We start from the raw sequence: 18371 nt of genomic DNA, 5'->3' as shown, positions 1-18371 counted from the left end.
CTGACTTCTTTAGGAGAGATTTTGTTGTATCTTATTGTTCAGGGATTAGAGAAAAGCCCAGGGTGGTAGGCTCTTTAGAAAGCAGACAAATTCTCTTGCTTTTATGGTGATCTCAGCCCTCTTATGTCCAACTCTTTTGGTATAGCATAAAGCTTTGCAAACTCCAGCATATGAGTTTGAAAACTTTTTTTTTAAATGGTGTCTTAAAATGGCTAATTATAAATTAACACTGACTTTATTTTTGTGTAACAGAAATCAACATGTAACAGAATTTGACACTAAAATTACTAGAGAAGATGCACAAATGCAGGAGGAAGCCAGTGTTGTTCCTTATCCAGATGATGAGATGCCAGTGAAAAGCTGTGGTACATACAGCATTGATTTTGATAACTTAAACAACATCAATCCATTCCAGAGTTCCTCTCAGATGCAGAATTCTCCTGAGAGCCTAAAAAAGTCTCCTATATTGTCTAGCAACCCTGAAAAGGTTTCTGAGAAAAATGATACAAATTCTCTGTCACTGGATGATATACTTCCTGTTACTTCCCCACCTACTGCTGCAGTGTCTGAGAGTACAAATCTAAATGCAGACACTCTTATTGGTGTGACAAAAGAGACTGTTTTCATGGATGTCGTGGTGTCTGGTAATGAATCCAAACCAATTCCTAATGACACTGAACAGGATGTAAAGCCCACTTCTGGTGAAGTCAGCAAAACCAATTCTTCCAACGGATCAACACAAACACAGAATTCTCCACCACCTGTACAAGGGTCCTACACCTTTGATCCTAACAGCTCTGATACAACACATCCTTTCGAAACTAGGGAATCAAAGCTACAGAATTCTCCAGTAGCAGAAAGAACTTCAACAAAAGAGTCAAAACCTGAAGAAGAGGCTAGCTTCTCCAAAGCCGAATCTGTGAAACTAGAATTTGACTTCACTGATAACACAGCTAGTAAAAGGCCACCTCCAAGGAAACTAGGTAAAAGACCTGGAATTAAGCCTCCTTCCAAGAAAACCACTATAGCTCTAGGGAAAACATTGGAGAACTCTGAGGCAAAAAACAAAAGTAAAACAGAAAGTGAAATTCCTGTTTCCAGTGCATCTTATAACTTTGACTGGGACAAATTTGATGATCCAAACTTTAATCCATTTGGAGGAGGTTCCAAAGTTTCTAGCTCACCCAAATGCCCTAAACCCAACACCGAAAAAGCTAATCAGCAAGAGGAACAGGATAACACCTTACCAAAAAGGGAATCTCTTCCACCAGAGCAGATTAACAGAATTGTTGTTGCAGATGAGACTGCTGAAGAAATAGTGCCTGAAACTCAGTAAGTAAATCTTTAATTGAACTTGTAGAACTGCCTCAAAGACTTTTTTTCAGGGCAAGATGATGCCAAAAATTTGTGGGTGCAGAAATCTGTACAGTTCTGAGAAATCTGTGCTGATGCCTCTGAACAGAATTTTTGTGTTGACAGTCAACAAATTTTAAAAATACCTCTCTCTGTCCTTGCTTCAGAAAGTAAAAGATAAGAGCATCAGATCTGTGTGCCTGCTCTCCCTTCAACATTGCCCTGCCCCCTCCTTCAAAATAAACATTATATCTACCCTGTTTCCCATTCACTGATCTGTCACATTCCTTCCATTGTAGATGTTAAAGCTTGGAGAGCTACCAGATAATGGCTGGTTCAGTAGCAGGGAGCGGAACAAACTGGACAATTGTTCTGTTTTACACTCTTAGCCTAAAATCAATTCCTCACTTCACCTCTGGTACCTAACCCTAATGTTCTTGGGGTGCAGGACAAGAGCTAGCAAGGATGAAATGACCCTCTTGTTCATCCTATTATTCTATAGTAGGGAGTTAACACTGCTTTCTAGTTGTGAACACGGTCTGTAATATAAATGCTTCTCACAAAATCTGGAGCTGGAGGGAAAAGTAGTAATATCAAGGGACTGAAGCTTTCTTCCCCTAGTTAATTTTAGGGTGTAGGGTGTTGAGTTTTGAAGTCCAGTTTTAACCACTACATGCCAACGACTTTACTATGGAACATATTGGAAACAACTAGCTGTTTATCCAGAGTAGAATCTATTTCATTTCATTTGATAAGAATGAGTAATACGTGTTCACTCTCCTGGTCAAGCATACAGAGCCACCTATTACTGTTTAGCTGATGGCAGTGTAAATTTAGTATTTACCCTAAGTTTAAGTTTTGGACTGCTACAGTGAGGCTTTATGGAGTGCCTATAAAAACGTTACTACGAATATTAGACCATTGTTAAGGGGAGGGTGGAAACCCTATGAGTTCTGGAGTTTAACTCCAACAGAGCTGTTTTCACAGAAATAGAAACTCCTTTAAATCTAATCTCCCTGCTTTTTGTTAATGGAAAAGGCTGTTGGGCCATTCTGTGACAGTCATGACTTTCTATGCATCCATGGTAGCATTCTAGCTTTCATGGGAGAAGTATGTAAATTCATTGTCTTACCTGCTGATTTTTTGTTAATGGAGAGCTTTTTGCCATTTAGAGACCACTATATTAGTCGTGGGCTGAGGGGGGAGGCAAGCTGTCAAACAAGCTTCCTCTGCTTAAATGACTCTTAGCCAGGTCTAGGAACATGTTTAGACCTTACAACTGACTAGATTATGATGACTTTAACTGTTAGTTTTTCTTCAGGGAAGCTACTAAACAGAGTGAAGATGAAGACAAATTTGTAGTTCAAGCAGAAATTGAAGAGGAATCTTCAAGAGAACTAACTATGGTAATGTGTATCTATATTTAAGATATCCAGTTCTTGGTAAAACCATTATGTTAAAGCAGTTTTCTATTTCTAATAAAGTTGCTGTTCTCCCCTTCTTGCATGCCCTTCAGTCTAAAACCTGTAACTCTTACAGATCCTCAGACTTCTTTAGTGAAAACAAAGTTTATTTTAAAAACCAATGACAGGGTTGGGCCCTGTCTGTACCAAATCCATAAACTCACCCTGACATAACTGAAGGGATCAAATCAGTATCACGGAACATCTGAAATATCTTGATTTTAGTTGACAGCATAAAGTGCTCAGGCTAAAAACTTAAATCAAGGGTGGGGAATCTGATAAAATGCAGTTCTGCTTGATGAGGATTAACACAATGTGTTGGGTTAACAAATTCCTGCTGCTGTTGCAGTCTTCCCCATGGATTCTGTTTCAGCAACCCTTTAACTGTTGTGTAACAAACTGATTTAACCATCACTAATGTTTTCAAGTGCCATAAATGCACTATGCCAGTCATACTCCCAGTGTTCCATATTACAAACTAAGTGTGTGTATGCCTTCCAGGAGAAAAAAACAAGCTCAAATACCTCACCAGTTGATGCCCACAGTCAAGATAACTTGCCTTTAATTGGCAGTGGAACATCCCCTTTGGCTGACCAAGAACATGAAGCCAATTGCAAGAAAACTGAAATGGCAGTTGATATAAATGATCCAACAGTAGTCACTGAGTCTGAAGAGTACTTCAGACCCTCAACAGAAGGTAAGAGCAGTTGCTCTTAGCAAGGCGCTGCAACAGAACTGGACACACATGCTGTTAAAACAGCTCGTATGCTGTTTTTCCGCTACTTCAGTTTGTTACAGGAACATACACCTCATTACCAATTCTAGTTTTTAATGTTTCACCCTGCCTACCTTTAAAGGGACAATCCTTAAATTCAGACCAGTAACTTTTCCTAAGATTATTGAAACTGACAGAAGTTTAAAGAAGACTTGTTGCACTTAACACTTGAAAGCATTGTTTACGGTCAGTTTCCCTCTAATAGTTTTCTTTGACTGTTTTGCTTCTTGCAAGTACTACCCAATAGCTATTTTTAAAGTTGAAGGAGGGGGGAGAGGAGTAACATTAAAGCCACCAAAACTGGCAGGGTTGTCGGAGCTGGTGGAGTATCCAAAAATACTCTTTCCTTTTCCTTCCCCCTTCAAAAACTGACTAGATTTCCTGTTGACATTGTCCTGTCAAGCAATTGACACTAAATTACCAGGTGCCAAATCCAGTTACAATCCAAACAATACCACCTCACCTGTGGTGACAATGATACGGTTTCTAATGGGTTTCACTTGGCTGGTTGTAACATTAGAAAAGCACTTTTATGTTGAATTATTCTTTTCCGGTCATAAAACCACACATTACCAAAGTGCCCACTATACAAAACACAAATCTATTGAACAATCTTGATACTACATTTACTTCATACAAACCCATAGGACCCACCCTGTCCTTGTTATGGTACAAATGGCTTTTCTGCATTTTCATACCTTAAACAGAGAAATCAAGTGCAGAATTGCAATTTTATTAAAAAATAAAAAACTTCTATAGTATGCTGCATAATTCAAAAGATTATTTATGCTCAAAACTAGAGGGCTAGGTCTATCATTGCACATTAAGTTTACTTGTTCCCCTTTTACAATCTATCACAAACCTCTTAATACTCGGGCTGGTGGATCATTTTGGAAAACGTTGACTATCGTAATAGCAGCTGTGTGTAAATCTGCATAGATTGAACTGTCAATGATATACTAAAAGGACAGAGCTCATAGAAGAGCAGCATGTCCATTCTTGAGGATACCTCCATGTTAAACTTAAAGATGTGCACTAGCTTTTCAACTACATCAAGACACTTGAATCGTGTTAACTCCTTCCGTCCCCAAATAAACCTGAGTTTTAAGAAGAGCAGTGGGGTTGTGGGTTTTTTTTTTTAAATTTTTTTTAAATGCCAGCTCTTTCCCTTCTAGGCTAAAGTTCAGGGTTCTTTTCTCCTGCTAATAACTTAATCTAACTGGGGACAGTAGTTTCTCTTTGCTTTCCATCAGTTTCATATCAATGTCACTTTCCATCCTGCTCTATTAACTGTATGACTGCATTAAATCATTTTTATTAATATATTTGCCCTTTCCAGTTCTAGGAATGGGCATAGAAATAGACTACCTGGAACAATTTGGTACATCCTCAGTAAGTATCTGATATTTAAGCAGTTAAACTTGTTGGCTCAAGAGTTAGGGGTGGGGAGAGAACAATAAGATCTAAGCCTTTCTCCGCTAGGTTGTAGGTTCAAATGTGGCCCAGTTGGGAGTAGCAGTTTTATGTACCATCTCATGAGTAGATAGAGACAATGGGTTGAGCTCAGTCTTTCTCATGATCCCCCTATAATTATCTGCTGTCCTTGTTGGTAGTCTAGCCAAGGCTGAGGTTTGACTAAGCCTATCTTCTGGAGAGAACACACCACTTGAAGTTTGAGTTGGCTATGCTACAAAGTAACATATCCTTCAATGTGAGTAATATCTCCCCTATCTCTCCCCAGTTTAAAGAGTCTGCTTTGAGGAAGCAATCATTGTATTTGAAGTTTGACCCTCTGCTGAGAGACAGCCCCAAAAAGCTGGCTCCTGGAACAATAAACTCATGTGTAGTCAATGCACCATTTCAAAGTGGGTAAGTATAGATTTTAATCTAAATTATAAATTTGGTTTTGAACACTCGCTCATTTTAACTGTTTGTTTGGTTTTTTTAGTCCTCTTTCTGACTTCAGTAGACTGCCTTTGGAAACCCCAAAGCCTGCAGTGAAATCTCTTCAAAATGAAGAAAAGCCTAAAGGACTGGATCTTCTGGGAACTTTCCCAGCTCCAGTAAGTAAATCATAAACATGTCAATTTTCATGTTAGTGGATTTTTGGATGAGTTCTTCGAGTGGGAAGAATAAACAACCTTTATCAACTTGCCTGCTTAGTGTTCCTGCACTGCTGTGGGTTAGTGTTGGTGTTACAATTGCCGGTACCCTCAAACAGGACATATGCATTCACTGCGTGAATGGCATTACAAGTGTTGCCAAGAGACTTGAAATGGCTTAATACATATAGGTTGTCTCTGAGTTTTAAAATGACAAAGGAGCTGTGATGTATGGAATCTGGGGTACACTTGAGGATATTATGAATATCCATATTGTAATGAGTTATGCCAGATATGCCATGTAAGGTATCTGCAAAAATGTTATAATTTGCCAGATCTGATCATCTGATTTATGTGTTTTGTTATGAGTTCTAGATATGTATGTCTGTATTTCAAACTTGTGCTGTGCTTCTGGGTGACACCCCCAGACAGTTTGGTATCTGTACTGCCTAGTCTGCTTGATGGCCAATTAAGGACCATCAGCTATACAACTGACCCATTGAGAGAAGGTATGGGGATACACCTTATGAATCAACAAGGCATGCCTAAGGACAGAAAAGGCTTCCAAGCCATGTGCTGGGCAGTTCCTTTGAAACAAAGGAAGCACAAGCCGCATGGCAAAAGACTGTAAAAAGGCAGCTGCATCTTCTCTATTTTGGCTTCAGTCCTGCTTCTTACCTCTGGAGGAACTTTGCTACGAACTGAAACTCTGAATAAAGGACTGAATGACCCATCCATGCTGTGGATGTATTCCAGAGGGACTTTCAAGCCAGCAAAATCACCAATACTGCTAGGAGCCTGATATATGGACTTTGAAGTCTTTGTATATATGTGACTCGTTCCATTTAACATCTCTCTTCTGGTTCTTCCCCCCCCCTTATAATAAACCTTTAGGTTTAGGCACTAAATCATAGAATATCAGGGTTGGAAGGGACCTCAGGAGGTCATCTAGTCCAACCCCCTGCTCAAAGCAGGACCAATCCCCAATTTTTGCCCCAGATCCTTAAATGGCCCCCTCAAGGATTGAACTCACAACCCTGGGTTTAGCAGGCCAATGCTCAAACCACTGAGCTATCCCTCCCCCATAAAGGACTGGCCAGCAGCTTGGTATTTTGGGTAAGATCCAAACTGTACTGATCTGGTAACGTGGCTGGCCCTTTGGGGTCAGAAGAACATTTTTTGTGTATGTGAGTAGTTTTAAAACTAAACTTCTCACTGTACTGGGACTAGGTGCTGACTGGGAGCCGGAGAACTGGAATGAAATAAGAGGGCTGTGTGATTTCCTTTTTGCTTCTTGATAACCAGTGGGGAATCAGAAGCATGGTTTGTGACTGGTTCAGGAGATAAACTTCAGTGTTTCCCACCAGTCTTGGGAGTATCTGCTCTCCCTTTTGCAGCCTGCCCTGCCCCTGGCATTTCCAGTGAGGGCTGCCACAGGTCACATTGGCATAGTCTTGGCAGGATCCACAGAACCAGATTATTTGGGTTTTTGATCAGAACCCCATGATATTCCAAATTGGAAATTTAAAACTGAATGTTAAAGTTAGTTAGCTGGCCAGCCCTGTACAACTAGCCCTGCTGGCCACACCTCAAAGATGGGATATGGGGATTAGTTAGTGGAACCAGCTGTATATGAGGAGCGGATTCCTTTATAAAAAGCAGCAGGAAGCTTCAGAAAAGGGAGTGTTCAGGGAGAGAGACAACAGTAAAATGGAAGTCAGAGACTGCTAGGAGTGAGCAAGTTCCAGCATGAAATCCTGAGCCGCAGGGAAAATGGCTTCAGGTAGGGAACACCTAGGAGACCCTCAGCAGGAAATGCAGATTGCAGCCTTGATGGAGGTTTGAGGACTTTGTTTTATTATTATTTTTGATTACTCTGATAAAACAATCCCCAAGGAGGGCTGTGCTGAACCACAGAATTTGTTTAGGTAGCTTGATGGAGTGTGATGGCTCTGTTAGTAGAGCCAGGTACCTGCAGAGTAATCTCAGGCCATGAAGGGGTGCTCAAGAGGCAGTTGGCCTATTCACAAGATCTTCATATTTACAATATTTTCTAGCCCCAGTACTGGGTATTAAAACTAACTTTTTTTTTTTAATGTTTAAGTGAACTGTTATCATTGGTGAGGAGGCTTCTATCAAGCTTGTTTTGACATCAGAGTCACTGTCCTATAATTGTGCTATATAATAGCATTTTTGTTGGCGCTTTTGTTTTACTCTGGCAATTAAAAACAAATCTCCAAAAGTGTCTTCCACACCCTGAATTTCTCTTCCTAGTATCTTCCATACTATCTCTTCCTAGAGAGCAGTTAAATGTTACAATCTCAACATATTTAATTTTTGACTTAAAATTAGGCTAAGATATTGTGTGTCTGAGTACAGAAATTCAGGATAAGGAGGAAATCCCAGCACTAAGCACTGGTCCTTTGGGGGGAACGGGGGAAATCTCGCTTGCTTACCTTAAGCTAAATTCTTACAAAACCTTGTGTGACGAGAAGCATTTTGTACATGATCCTTTAAATTAAACTTGATTAAATGGTTCTCTGATGCCTAATAGCATTGATCATATCTCTGAAAATTGGCGCTATTAATGATCTACAGTGTTTCTGATGTTAAACACTAAAACAGGCTTGCTCTTGGATAGTGGGCTCCTAGACTGGTGTTATTTATTGCATGTTGCCTTTCAGTCCCTAGAGGCAGCTCAAATTCCCATTTCAGTCAAAGCATTCTTTTTTCATACAGCTGAACCCATGTAAGGTGAGAAATGGGTTTTCACTGTAGTTCCTCTGCTTCTTGAATAAGCAGCACTGTGCCAAATTCTACAATTAAATGTAAAGTTTTAAACTTGACTGTCCTTGTATAACTCTTTATGTGGATGAAGGTCTGTTTGCCTAGCAGTAATGCTTAACTTGCTGTGGGGGGAGCTGTTTCTTTGTCTGCTGTTCATGAATAGGCAAATAGTGCAGTGCGCTGCATCTCAATATAGCTATAGTATTACCACATCTCTTTATCAAGCTAGAAAAATGACTAAGCAGTTTATAGGGATAGCTTTGGGGTTAAAATAACTTGCAATAATCTGAATAGATTCTAGTGTAGCTGATGTGGTAGCAACTCAAACTTTTTTTGTTTTCCTTCTCCGCAAAGGATACAGTTCCTCTAATTCCAGATATCTCAACCAGTAACGCTTCACCGCTCTCTCCTTTTGGTGTGCCAACCAACACTGCAGTTGACGCTATTATAGAAGTGCTGAAATATAGCCAAAAAGATATGGATGCAGCTGTTGAAACAATTAAACTAAAGGTAAGAAGAAAGCTTTAAAAGCCTTGAGGAATGTAGCACTTACTTTGAAAAGGCGTGTCATTATAACTTGTGTTATACCAATAAAATAAAAACCAGCAGGATCTTCTTAAAGGGGAAAAGGCAAAATGCCACATTTATTGTGAATACAGAAAGAATCATAGTAAGCAGTTAGTTATAGCTATAACAATCCATTCAATTTCATATTTATTCACACATTCATTCATACACACTCACACAGGTTCTGCAAGGTTCTTATCATAGTTACCAGCCTTAGAGTTGCTCATGCCAAGCCACTGGCCAGGTGGCCTGGACATGAGGAGGGAGCAGGGTCTTGTCAGATGCTCGTCTGATGCTCCTGGAAGTTGGTTTGCAGAATCAGACCCCAAAGTTCTCACTTTCTAGAGTCCATTTTTATAGGAATTTCTTCCTATACCAGTCTATGGGAATTGCTTCATCATGCTGTTGCTGAATCAATCAGCAGATAGCACATTCCTGACGGCTCCGTGCTGCCAGATGTTATCTTGTTCTTTGGTTCTCCCATTCTTGAGGCTGTTGGGTGGATTCCAGTCTGCCCTCTGGGGGTCCTCTGGTTATTTCCATTTGACGCCTTCTTCAGCCGATGGACACTGGATTCTTAGGCTGGCACCTCCCTGATCATTGTTATTATCCCCACCAAGCATCCATCCACATACATCCTCTATCTCTATTTTAATCACAATTGTTAACAAAGTGAGATGAATACAACAAAAGGGCGGGGAGTCTCTAGGTGCTGTTTCTGTTGTTACAGAGTATTGCTTTGAGTCTCTCTCTGAGTAGTTGTTGTTGTTACAAAGAATTGCTTTGAGAACAGACTCTGTCTTAGAATGTACTAACACAATTAGAAGCTTGCAAGTTTCACACACAGAGGAGAGAAACAGTACCAAAAATCAAGAGACCTCTTAATTAGTAATACCCTGGAATTTAAACTATGGGGAATCAAACTCATTTGTGATTTTAATACAGAACTTCTTTAATATGATCCAACACATGCAAGCATTCCCCTCTTTGAGTTACTCAGTAAATACTGGGCATCTATTTCAACACTTGTTATCCCACTACCCCCCACCCCCCTTTTTAGGTTTTGAAGTACAGTAACTCCCCACGTAACGTCGTCTCGCTTCACGTTGTTTCGATCTTACTTCCCTGCTCAATTACAGAACATGCTCCATTTAAAGTTGTGCAATGCTTTGCTATAACATTGTTTGTTTGGCTGCCTGCTTTGTCCACAGCTGGCAGACCCCATGGATCAGCGCTCTCCCGCTCTTTCCCCCCGCCCCTGCCTGTGGCATTCAGGAGGCGGGGGGGGGGGGAGGAGCGAGGACACAGTGTGCAGGCTCCCCCTCCCTCCGCTGCCTCTTGAATGCCGCAAGCCAGCTGATTGCTGTGGGCAGGAGGCAGGAGAGGGAGGGGGGAGGAGCGAAGACACAGCGTGCGAAGTAAAGAGGGAGGTGGGGGGGGGGAGAAGAGGTGGGTTAAGGGTGGGGGCTTGGTGGAAGGGGTAGAGTGGGCAGGCCGAGGGTTGAGCCCCCCGCCCCTGGTGCTTGCAGGGTAGGGGAAACTGCCGCTGCTGCTGTGCAATGTGCTTCTTCTAGCCTACAGCACCTTCAGCCTCCTTGCCTGCCTCATTGTCTCCAGTGCCAGTGGGCTGTGCCTGTGTGGGGTAAGGTGGGGGCACCTCCCAACTATAGTACTGTACTGTGACAAGAACAAGAAATGATAGATGCCCTGAAAAGACAATTCTTGATGAGTTTCTCTGAAAGAGGAAGACTTTTTTTATTTAAATTTTTTATTTTTTTTAAATTATTTTTAAAATGCCCTGTAGTGACAACACGAGGGGAAGAATCTTATCTTTTCAAATCAGTTTATTCTAATCTGGAGCAACAAACACAAATATAACTTCATGGTTATTGCATGGCTTCACTACAGGACAGAGACATGTTTGTCTGGGGGCCTTAACTGCATTTTATAACTTAAAAGAGAGCCAACCATTTTAAACTAAGACTGAATTTCCTGGGGTTATAATGCTTGCTACTAGGATAGTTCCTACATAGCTAATGTGTGTTTTTTCTCAACTGTAACTTTATCTTAATATAACTTGTCTGAAAATGTAAGGTTATCCTTGTTCCCTCCAAATTTGTGTGAACACAGATTGATTCAACCTGCAAATTAACATTGACTTGAATAGATTAAAAGAGTTGGCTGCATGCTGTGAGAGTCAATAGTATAATACCTCTAACAGTGAGGGAGTAAGATGCTTATATCACAAATTAGGGGAAGTCTACTTGGAAAAAACAAGTCTGTGATCAATGTATGAAGAAATAGTAAACTTAGTCTTGCTGTGTGATGCAACAGACACCAGTGCTGTGTGTACAGGGATAGCATGGGAAGGTCACTTGTAATCCGCTTTAAAACAATTTTTTGTGTGAATCTTTTTGATTGAGAAGTGTTGAATATTACAATGAACCACGAGACTAGTGATAACACTACATCACCCAGTCTACTGGTCTGTCTCTGACTAGTACTAGAGCTTTCTGCCATAACTGACACTTATGAAATAGTGTCCATAGGGAAAATTTTATCTTCTGTCAACACCTCTTTAAGATACCCTTCAGGTTGTTCTGAATGTCCGTTTATCTCAATCCCTGTTAAGTAAATTTAGAACTTTTTTTTTTAAGGTTCAAGAAAAGCAAATGGAAGTTTTAGAATGGAAAAAGAAGTATGACAGGCTTTATATGGAATACCTGGAAATGGGGTTAGTGCCTGCTAATTATACAGCTTGATTTATTGCTTTTGATTGCTTTCTCTAATGTATATTCAATATTGTTTTTTAGAAAAATTGTTGCAGAGTTTGAAGGTACAATAACCCAAATGATGGGTAAGTATACTGAGTAAATGGAACACTGCTTTAGATGGGCTTTTGCTTAGACCTGAAGGGCGCACTAAATATATAGCTGGCTTTGACACAAGAATATCTAGTACTCTTCTGGCTAGTACTTTAGTCATGCTGTCAATACTGCATTATGTTATACTTGTTTCATACTGAATCCTTGGAACAGAGATCAGAGCTAGACAAATGTGTTTATGGACAGATTTCTAAAGTAGAATGTGCACAGTTGTATGCATCTTAATTACACAACTGGGGTACTTGCATGTTTGCTTGACTTGTACAGACACATGCACGTAGCAAGGTAGGTGCCTGATTTGTACCTAACTGAGGCATGCACAGTAATGGCCACAATATGGCTCGTAGCTGTTCAATTCTAGATGGTCCATTAATGTTACAAGTTCCAGTTGCTTAATAAGCAATTCAACAGTTTGCTACTAAACGAGAACAATAATCTGTTCCACTTCTGTAGATCACACACAGCCATATCACTTCTGACCAAATGTCAGTGGAACCCTCTGGTGGACACTTCTTGTTTCTACTGTTGTTCTAAACTGCAAAGGCATCGATTAACACGTCAGCTAAAAGCTTGCATCTTGAGTCCATAAGAATATGAGAACGGCCATGCTAGGTCAGACCAATGGTCCATCTAACCCAGTTTCCTGTCTTCCGACAGTGGCCAATGACAGATGCTTCAGAAGGAACAAACAGGACAGGGCAATCAAGTGATCCAGTCCCAGTAACTGTCAGTTAGGCCTAGGGAAAACCAAAGCATGGTTACATCCCTGACTGTCTATTGATGTACCTACACTCCATGAAATTATCTAATTCTTTTTTTAATCCAGTTATAGTTTTGGCCTTTGCAACATCCCCTGGCAATGAGTTCCACAGGCTGACTGTGCATTGTGTGAAGAAGTATTTGTTCATATTTGTCTTAAACCTGCTGTCTATTTCATTGGGTGACCCGTCGTTCTTGTGTTACGTGAAGTGGTAAATAACACTTCCTTATTCACTTTCTCTGTACCATTCAAGATTTTATAGACCTCTGTCATACCCCCTCCACTCCTTAGTCATCTCTTTTCTAAGATGAATAGTCCCAGTCTTTTTAATCTCTCCTCAGATGGAAGCTGTTCCATACCCCTAATAATTTTTGTTGCCCTTTTCCATTTCTAATATCTTTTTTGAGATGGAATGACCAGAATTGCACACATTGTTTATGGTGTGGGTATACCATGGATTTATATAGTAGCATTATGATATTTTGTCTTATTATCAATCCATTTCCTAATCGTTCCTAACGTTGTTAGCTTTTTTTTTTTTGACTGCCACTGCACATTGAGCGGAAGTTTTCAGAGAACAATCCATAATGACCCCAAGATTTTTCTTGAGTTGTAATGGCTAATTTAGACCTCACCATTTTGTATGTATAGATTGGATTATATTTTCCAATGTGCAATACTTTGCATTTATCAACACTGAATTTCATATGCCATTTTGTTTCCCAGTTGCCCAGTTTTAAGAGATGCCTTTGTAACTCTTCAGTTAGCTTTGGACTTAACTGTCATGAGTAATTTTGAATCATCTGCAAATTTTGCCACCTCACTGACCCCTTTTGCCAGATTTATGAATATGTTGAACAGCACTGGTCCCAGAACAGATCCTTGGGGGACACTATTTATTTCTCTCCATTATGAAAATTGACCATTTATTCCTACCCTTTTGTTTTGTTTCCTGTCTTTTAACCAATTACTGATCCATGAGAGGACCTGCCCTCTTATCCCATGACTGCTTACTTTACTTAAGAGCCTTTAGTGAGGGACACTGTCAAAGGCTTTCTGAAAGTCCAAGTACACTATATCAACTGGATCACCCTTGTCGACGTGCTTGTTGATTCCTTCCCTTCCCCACCCCACCCCCCCCGCAAGAATCCAAATAGATGAGGCATAATTTCCCTTTACAAAAGACATCTCTCCTCTTTCCCAATAAATCGTGTTCATCCAAGTCTGATATTTCTGTTTACTGTATTTTCAACCAATTTGTTTGGTACTGAAGTTAGGCTTACCAGCCTATAATTGCCAGGATCACCTCTTGCGTCTTTTTTTAAAAATTGGTGTCACCTTAGCTATCTGGTACAGAAGTGACAGATTACATATCTCAGTTTAGTAGTTCTGCAATTTCATATGAGTTCCTTCAAAACTGGTCCTGATCACACATTACTGTTCAATTTATCAATTGTTCCCAAACGACTTCTATTGACTTCAGTCTGAGACAGTTCCTCAGATTTGTCCCTTAAAGAATGGCTCAGGTGTGGAAATCACCCTCCCATCCTCTGCAGTGAAGACTGCAGCAAAGAATTCATTTAGCTTCTCTGCAATGGCCTTGTCTTCTCTGAATGTTCCTTTAGTACTTCAATCATCCAGTGGTCTTACTGATTATTTGGCAGGCTTCCTGCTTCTGATGTACTTTTATTTATTTATTTTTTGCTGTTTAGTCTTTTGCTGGTTGCTCTTTTTGGCTTGCCTACTTATACTTGATTTACCAGAGTTTTTTTCCTTTTTATTTTCCTCAGTAGGATTTGACTTCCAATTTTTAAAGGATGCCTCTTTGCCTCTTAACAGCTTCTTTTACTCTGTTTTAACCTTGATGGCTTTTTCCCCCCTATTACTATTTAATTTGGGGTATACATTTAGTCATCCTTTTACAAGTAAGCATGCTAAAGCTGTGCATATTTTAGATTAAATCCTTAATTAAGGAAGACTCATATTTACAAGAATGACAGTTCTACGATGCTTGTCCTTTGGTCCTTTAAAGAGAATTCTGCAGGAAAGGTAATATGGCTGCGTGTGCTGATAAGAATTAAAGGTTTCGTAAGGAAGTTCTCCATTATGCTACAGTAATGTCTGGCCCTGTGTCTTTAGTAACTGGGATGAGGGGGTGCTTTGCTTTAAGAAAAACAAAAAACACCCAGCCCTCTTGTATTTTTTTTTTTTTTCATCTTTAGAGGATGCCCAAAAACAGAAGGAGCTTTCAAAAAAGGAAAACCAGAAGATGCTGGAGGAGAAACAGCAAGTTCTGTCAGATCTGAACTCCATGGAGAAGTCTTTCTCTGAACTCTTCAAACGATTTGAAAAACAGAAAGAAGCTTTAGAAGGTTATCGCAAAGTAAGATGATGGAATGACACTGGTACTGTGGTACTGTGCTTCCAAATCCCAAACAAGACTAAGGCCCCTTTGAGACTGGGGAAATAGTTGAAATTCTAAAACACCTCACTTTACACTAGGTGTTAGGTGGTCAGTCAAAATTCAACTCCCCCTAGAAATGTGGCTGGTTAAGGTCTCAAAGATGTTAGTAGTTAGGGTAGACAAGGTTCAAGTCATGTTTTTAAAATGCAGTAAGCGTGGTTTTAAAAAAAATTGTTTAACTGAAAGTACTCCACATCTTCCTGGCTGTCTTGAGAGTTGCATCAAAATGTGACTAGCTCAGTGTCCTATCCTTTTCTATCACGAACAATTGAACGAGTGACTCTGAGGAGAAGATTAGATATGTGTCCAAAGAGAGCCTGTCTCTGGATTATTCATAGGTTCCAAGGACACAGGAGGTCAGACTAGGTGATCACAAGGGCCAAGATCATTTCTACTAGAAGGATCTGGTTCAGGTTCAGGAGAAGTCTGCCTATTACATTAGCCCTTGGAGACCCTAACTTTTATATCACGACTCCCTTGTGCCAGAACTGTACGAACCAAGGCGGACCAGGCCTTTGCTCTAAAGTCTCACTCAGGGGAAACTGACTTATCTTTTCTCCTCCCATCTCACTGTAGTGGCTTTTGTTGCACTGCATGGTTTCATACTTGGTATTAAATATTTAATATTTGATTCAACTGCAGCAGGGTCCAAATCCTGAATTTTCCCTATCATCTTCTGCCTTTCCTGGAAGAGGGTTGATTTAGCCTTACTTTGAGCCAGAGTAGGTGGTACATTGATTGAATGAATAGAAGTGGCACAGAATGAAAAAATTTCAAGAACATGGTGGCTTTTGGTAAGAGAAGAGAGAAAGAGACAAAGTTGAGAATGCAAACTAGGATGAATTTCTCCTTTGTCGGCATTTTGAAGATAAGTGAGCCTAAACAGAGGTGGGCGAGAACAAGTGGCTGGGTGTTGAGGAAAGATCTGACATTCAACTATACCCTTAACTATTTGTTTTCTTGAACAGGTCTTTTGTTTAAAAACAAAACAAAAAACAAAAAAAAAACAAAAAAAAACCCTGCAGTAGTAGAGTCTTGCCTGCCTATGGGGTAATGAGGTTAAATTCAAACAACCACCTTGACACTAACTGAACTCTCCAATTATACTGGGATAGAATGAAGAGGCTCTGAAGAAATGTGCTGAGGATTATCTTGCAAGGATTAAGAAGGAAGAGCAGAGATATCAAGCACTGAAGGCACATGCTGAAGAAAAACTGCATCAGTGAGTACTTTCTCATTCTTAGTCCCTCATGTTTACCTTGTATGTAGGGTAAATTCACAAGCAAAACTCCCCTTGACTTCAATGGGGCCAGGATTTCACTTTAGTGTCTCAATCTCAAAACCTCTCTTAGAAATATTGTAACCACTTCTAAAGTGGAAGAACCTAACTTGACTTCAGACCGTAACTTGCTAGCTGTTTTGAATTAAGTCAGATTTAAACATTAGCTCACTTTCATTCCAGAGCAAATGAAGAGATTGCCCAGGTACGGGGCAAAGCCAAGACGGAGTCTGTAGCACTGCAAGCTACTTTGCGTAAAGAACAAATGAGGGTACAGTCTCTAGAAAGAAGCCTTGAACAAAAGGTCAGTTTAAGTATCTGCTGCTTGACTGGTTTTAAACTTGTAATAAGCTACGTTCTAAACTAGCATCCGAACTGGTGTTCTCAGGAGTACCACTGTGAAATAGCAAGAAGTCCGGTGGTACCTTAAAGACAAACATGGCTACCCCCTGATACTGTGAAATAGGAGTCTTGATTGTATGTCTCAAATATTGGTATGGCAGAACCCTTTGATACTGAGAGATGGAATCCATCTACCCTTGTAGAGGGATCTATTGTGAATAATGGGTTCATTTGCATAGATGAGCCTCAGAAGTGACTAACAATATATAGACTTCCAAGACTGGATACTAGCTGAACTGTTGAAAGGGTGTAACTAAAATATAGGTTCAGGTTGAAAGTGAACAGTACACCTTGTCCTGGGAATGAGGCTTAAATATGATGGCACTGCATCCGTTCTAGATGCATTTTGATCTAGAGAACCAGCATCACTCATGCTATAAACATAATTCCATAATGAATTGCTTCAGCCATTTAGGAAGTGGAAAAACAGGCACCAGTAATAGGTATGTTGATGGTTGCATCTTCTATTTAGTTGTAAAGAGAACTTACAAAAGGGTGTACAACAGTCTAACAATAGTCCTTAACAGTAGAGACTACAGTCTAAATTTTAGACACTGCCTGGAAAGTTAAGGAAACAATGTAATGTAGCTGTCCCTTTAAAATCTAATCAAGATATGCCTCCTTAGGATGCCTTGTTCCAAGTCTTTACTGCATTTACAGAATTTGAGCATTTGTAATGGAACTCCTGTTCCACACAACACCAAAGGTGCTATGACTCCTGTGACTGCAATTTTGTGATATGAATGTGAGTTGCAGTTTGTTCTTGACTCACTAATTCTTTGTCTTCTTAACAGGCAAAAGAAAATGATGAACTAACAAAAATCTGTGACGACTTGATTTTAAAGATGGAAAAAATCTAATATTTGGACTGTTGTACATATGTTCACTCAGATTCATTCTGTCCTTTTTCTTTGTGTGTTCAGTGACTTTTTAATTATGTATGTGGAAAGTAATAAAAAGTAATAGATTTCACTTGCACTTGTTCCTTCACGTAATGTTGGTTGTATATTGGCTATGAATATGGAGTGTCTGCCTAATTTAGAAATACACTAGAATGAGCAGGTTCACCACATGCCTGTGAAAAGTCAATTGAAATAAATGAGCAAGTATAAGTTTTTCACTCAAATTTTGTAAATAAAATAAATTTGGACACTCGTGGCTCTTAATCCATTAGCTGTGGCAATCTCCTCAGGAGCTCTGGACTAAAGATCTTAATATCCCACTGGCTACACCAGCCCTCTGTTTGCCTTGCCGTTAACAAGATATGCACCCCAAATACCCTTGAAGCATTCCCCTATGATATCCAGCCCCTGATACTGATTATTCACAGAAATCCCAGATACTTTGCCCCCAAAGGAGCAGCACACCCCAGTTTTACCTTAAATCTCCAGTCCTGTCTTATATCAACACTTGTAATAAAACAAAAGGTTTATTTAAGAAAAATTAAGGATTTCTCTAGAAATCAGTGACAGAAAAATATGATTACAATACAAAACAGTCATAAAATCCAAACTAGGGCCTAAACTTACTAATA

At 39.9% G+C, this 18371-nt stretch overlaps 1 protein-coding gene across 2 annotated transcripts in view; it reads left to right on the top strand.

Annotated features, from left to right (window-relative positions):
- The window catches only part of TACC3 (transforming acidic coiled-coil containing protein 3), a 31373-nt gene extending 13415 nt beyond the window's left edge, over window positions 1–17958 (top strand). For both annotated transcript variants that reach the window (XM_074951833.1, XM_074951834.1), the window contains exons 4-16: window positions 253–1332; window positions 2675–2759; window positions 3318–3513; window positions 4931–4983; window positions 5333–5460; window positions 5540–5654; window positions 8835–8990; window positions 11705–11781; window positions 11861–11904; window positions 14915–15075; window positions 16272–16378; window positions 16619–16739; window positions 17632–17958. In XM_074951833.1, the coding sequence (XP_074807934.1) occupies window positions 253–1332; window positions 2675–2759; window positions 3318–3513; window positions 4931–4983; window positions 5333–5460; window positions 5540–5654; window positions 8835–8990; window positions 11705–11781; window positions 11861–11904; window positions 14915–15075; window positions 16272–16378; window positions 16619–16739; window positions 17632–17697 (2389 nt within the window). In that variant the 3' untranslated portion in view covers window positions 17698–17958. The remainder of the gene's footprint in view (window positions 1–252; window positions 1333–2674; window positions 2760–3317; window positions 3514–4930; window positions 4984–5332; window positions 5461–5539; window positions 5655–8834; window positions 8991–11704; window positions 11782–11860; window positions 11905–14914; window positions 15076–16271; window positions 16379–16618; window positions 16740–17631) is intronic.
- Window positions 17959–18371: the final 413 nt, after the last annotated feature.

This window comes from Natator depressus, chromosome 4, assembly GCF_965152275.1.
Source record: "Natator depressus isolate rNatDep1 chromosome 4, rNatDep2.hap1, whole genome shotgun sequence".
NCBI lineage: Eukaryota > Metazoa > Chordata > Testudines > Cheloniidae > Natator > Natator depressus.
Note: the sequence above shows the minus strand (reverse complement) of the source record. Positions and strands in the feature narration are given on the sequence as shown.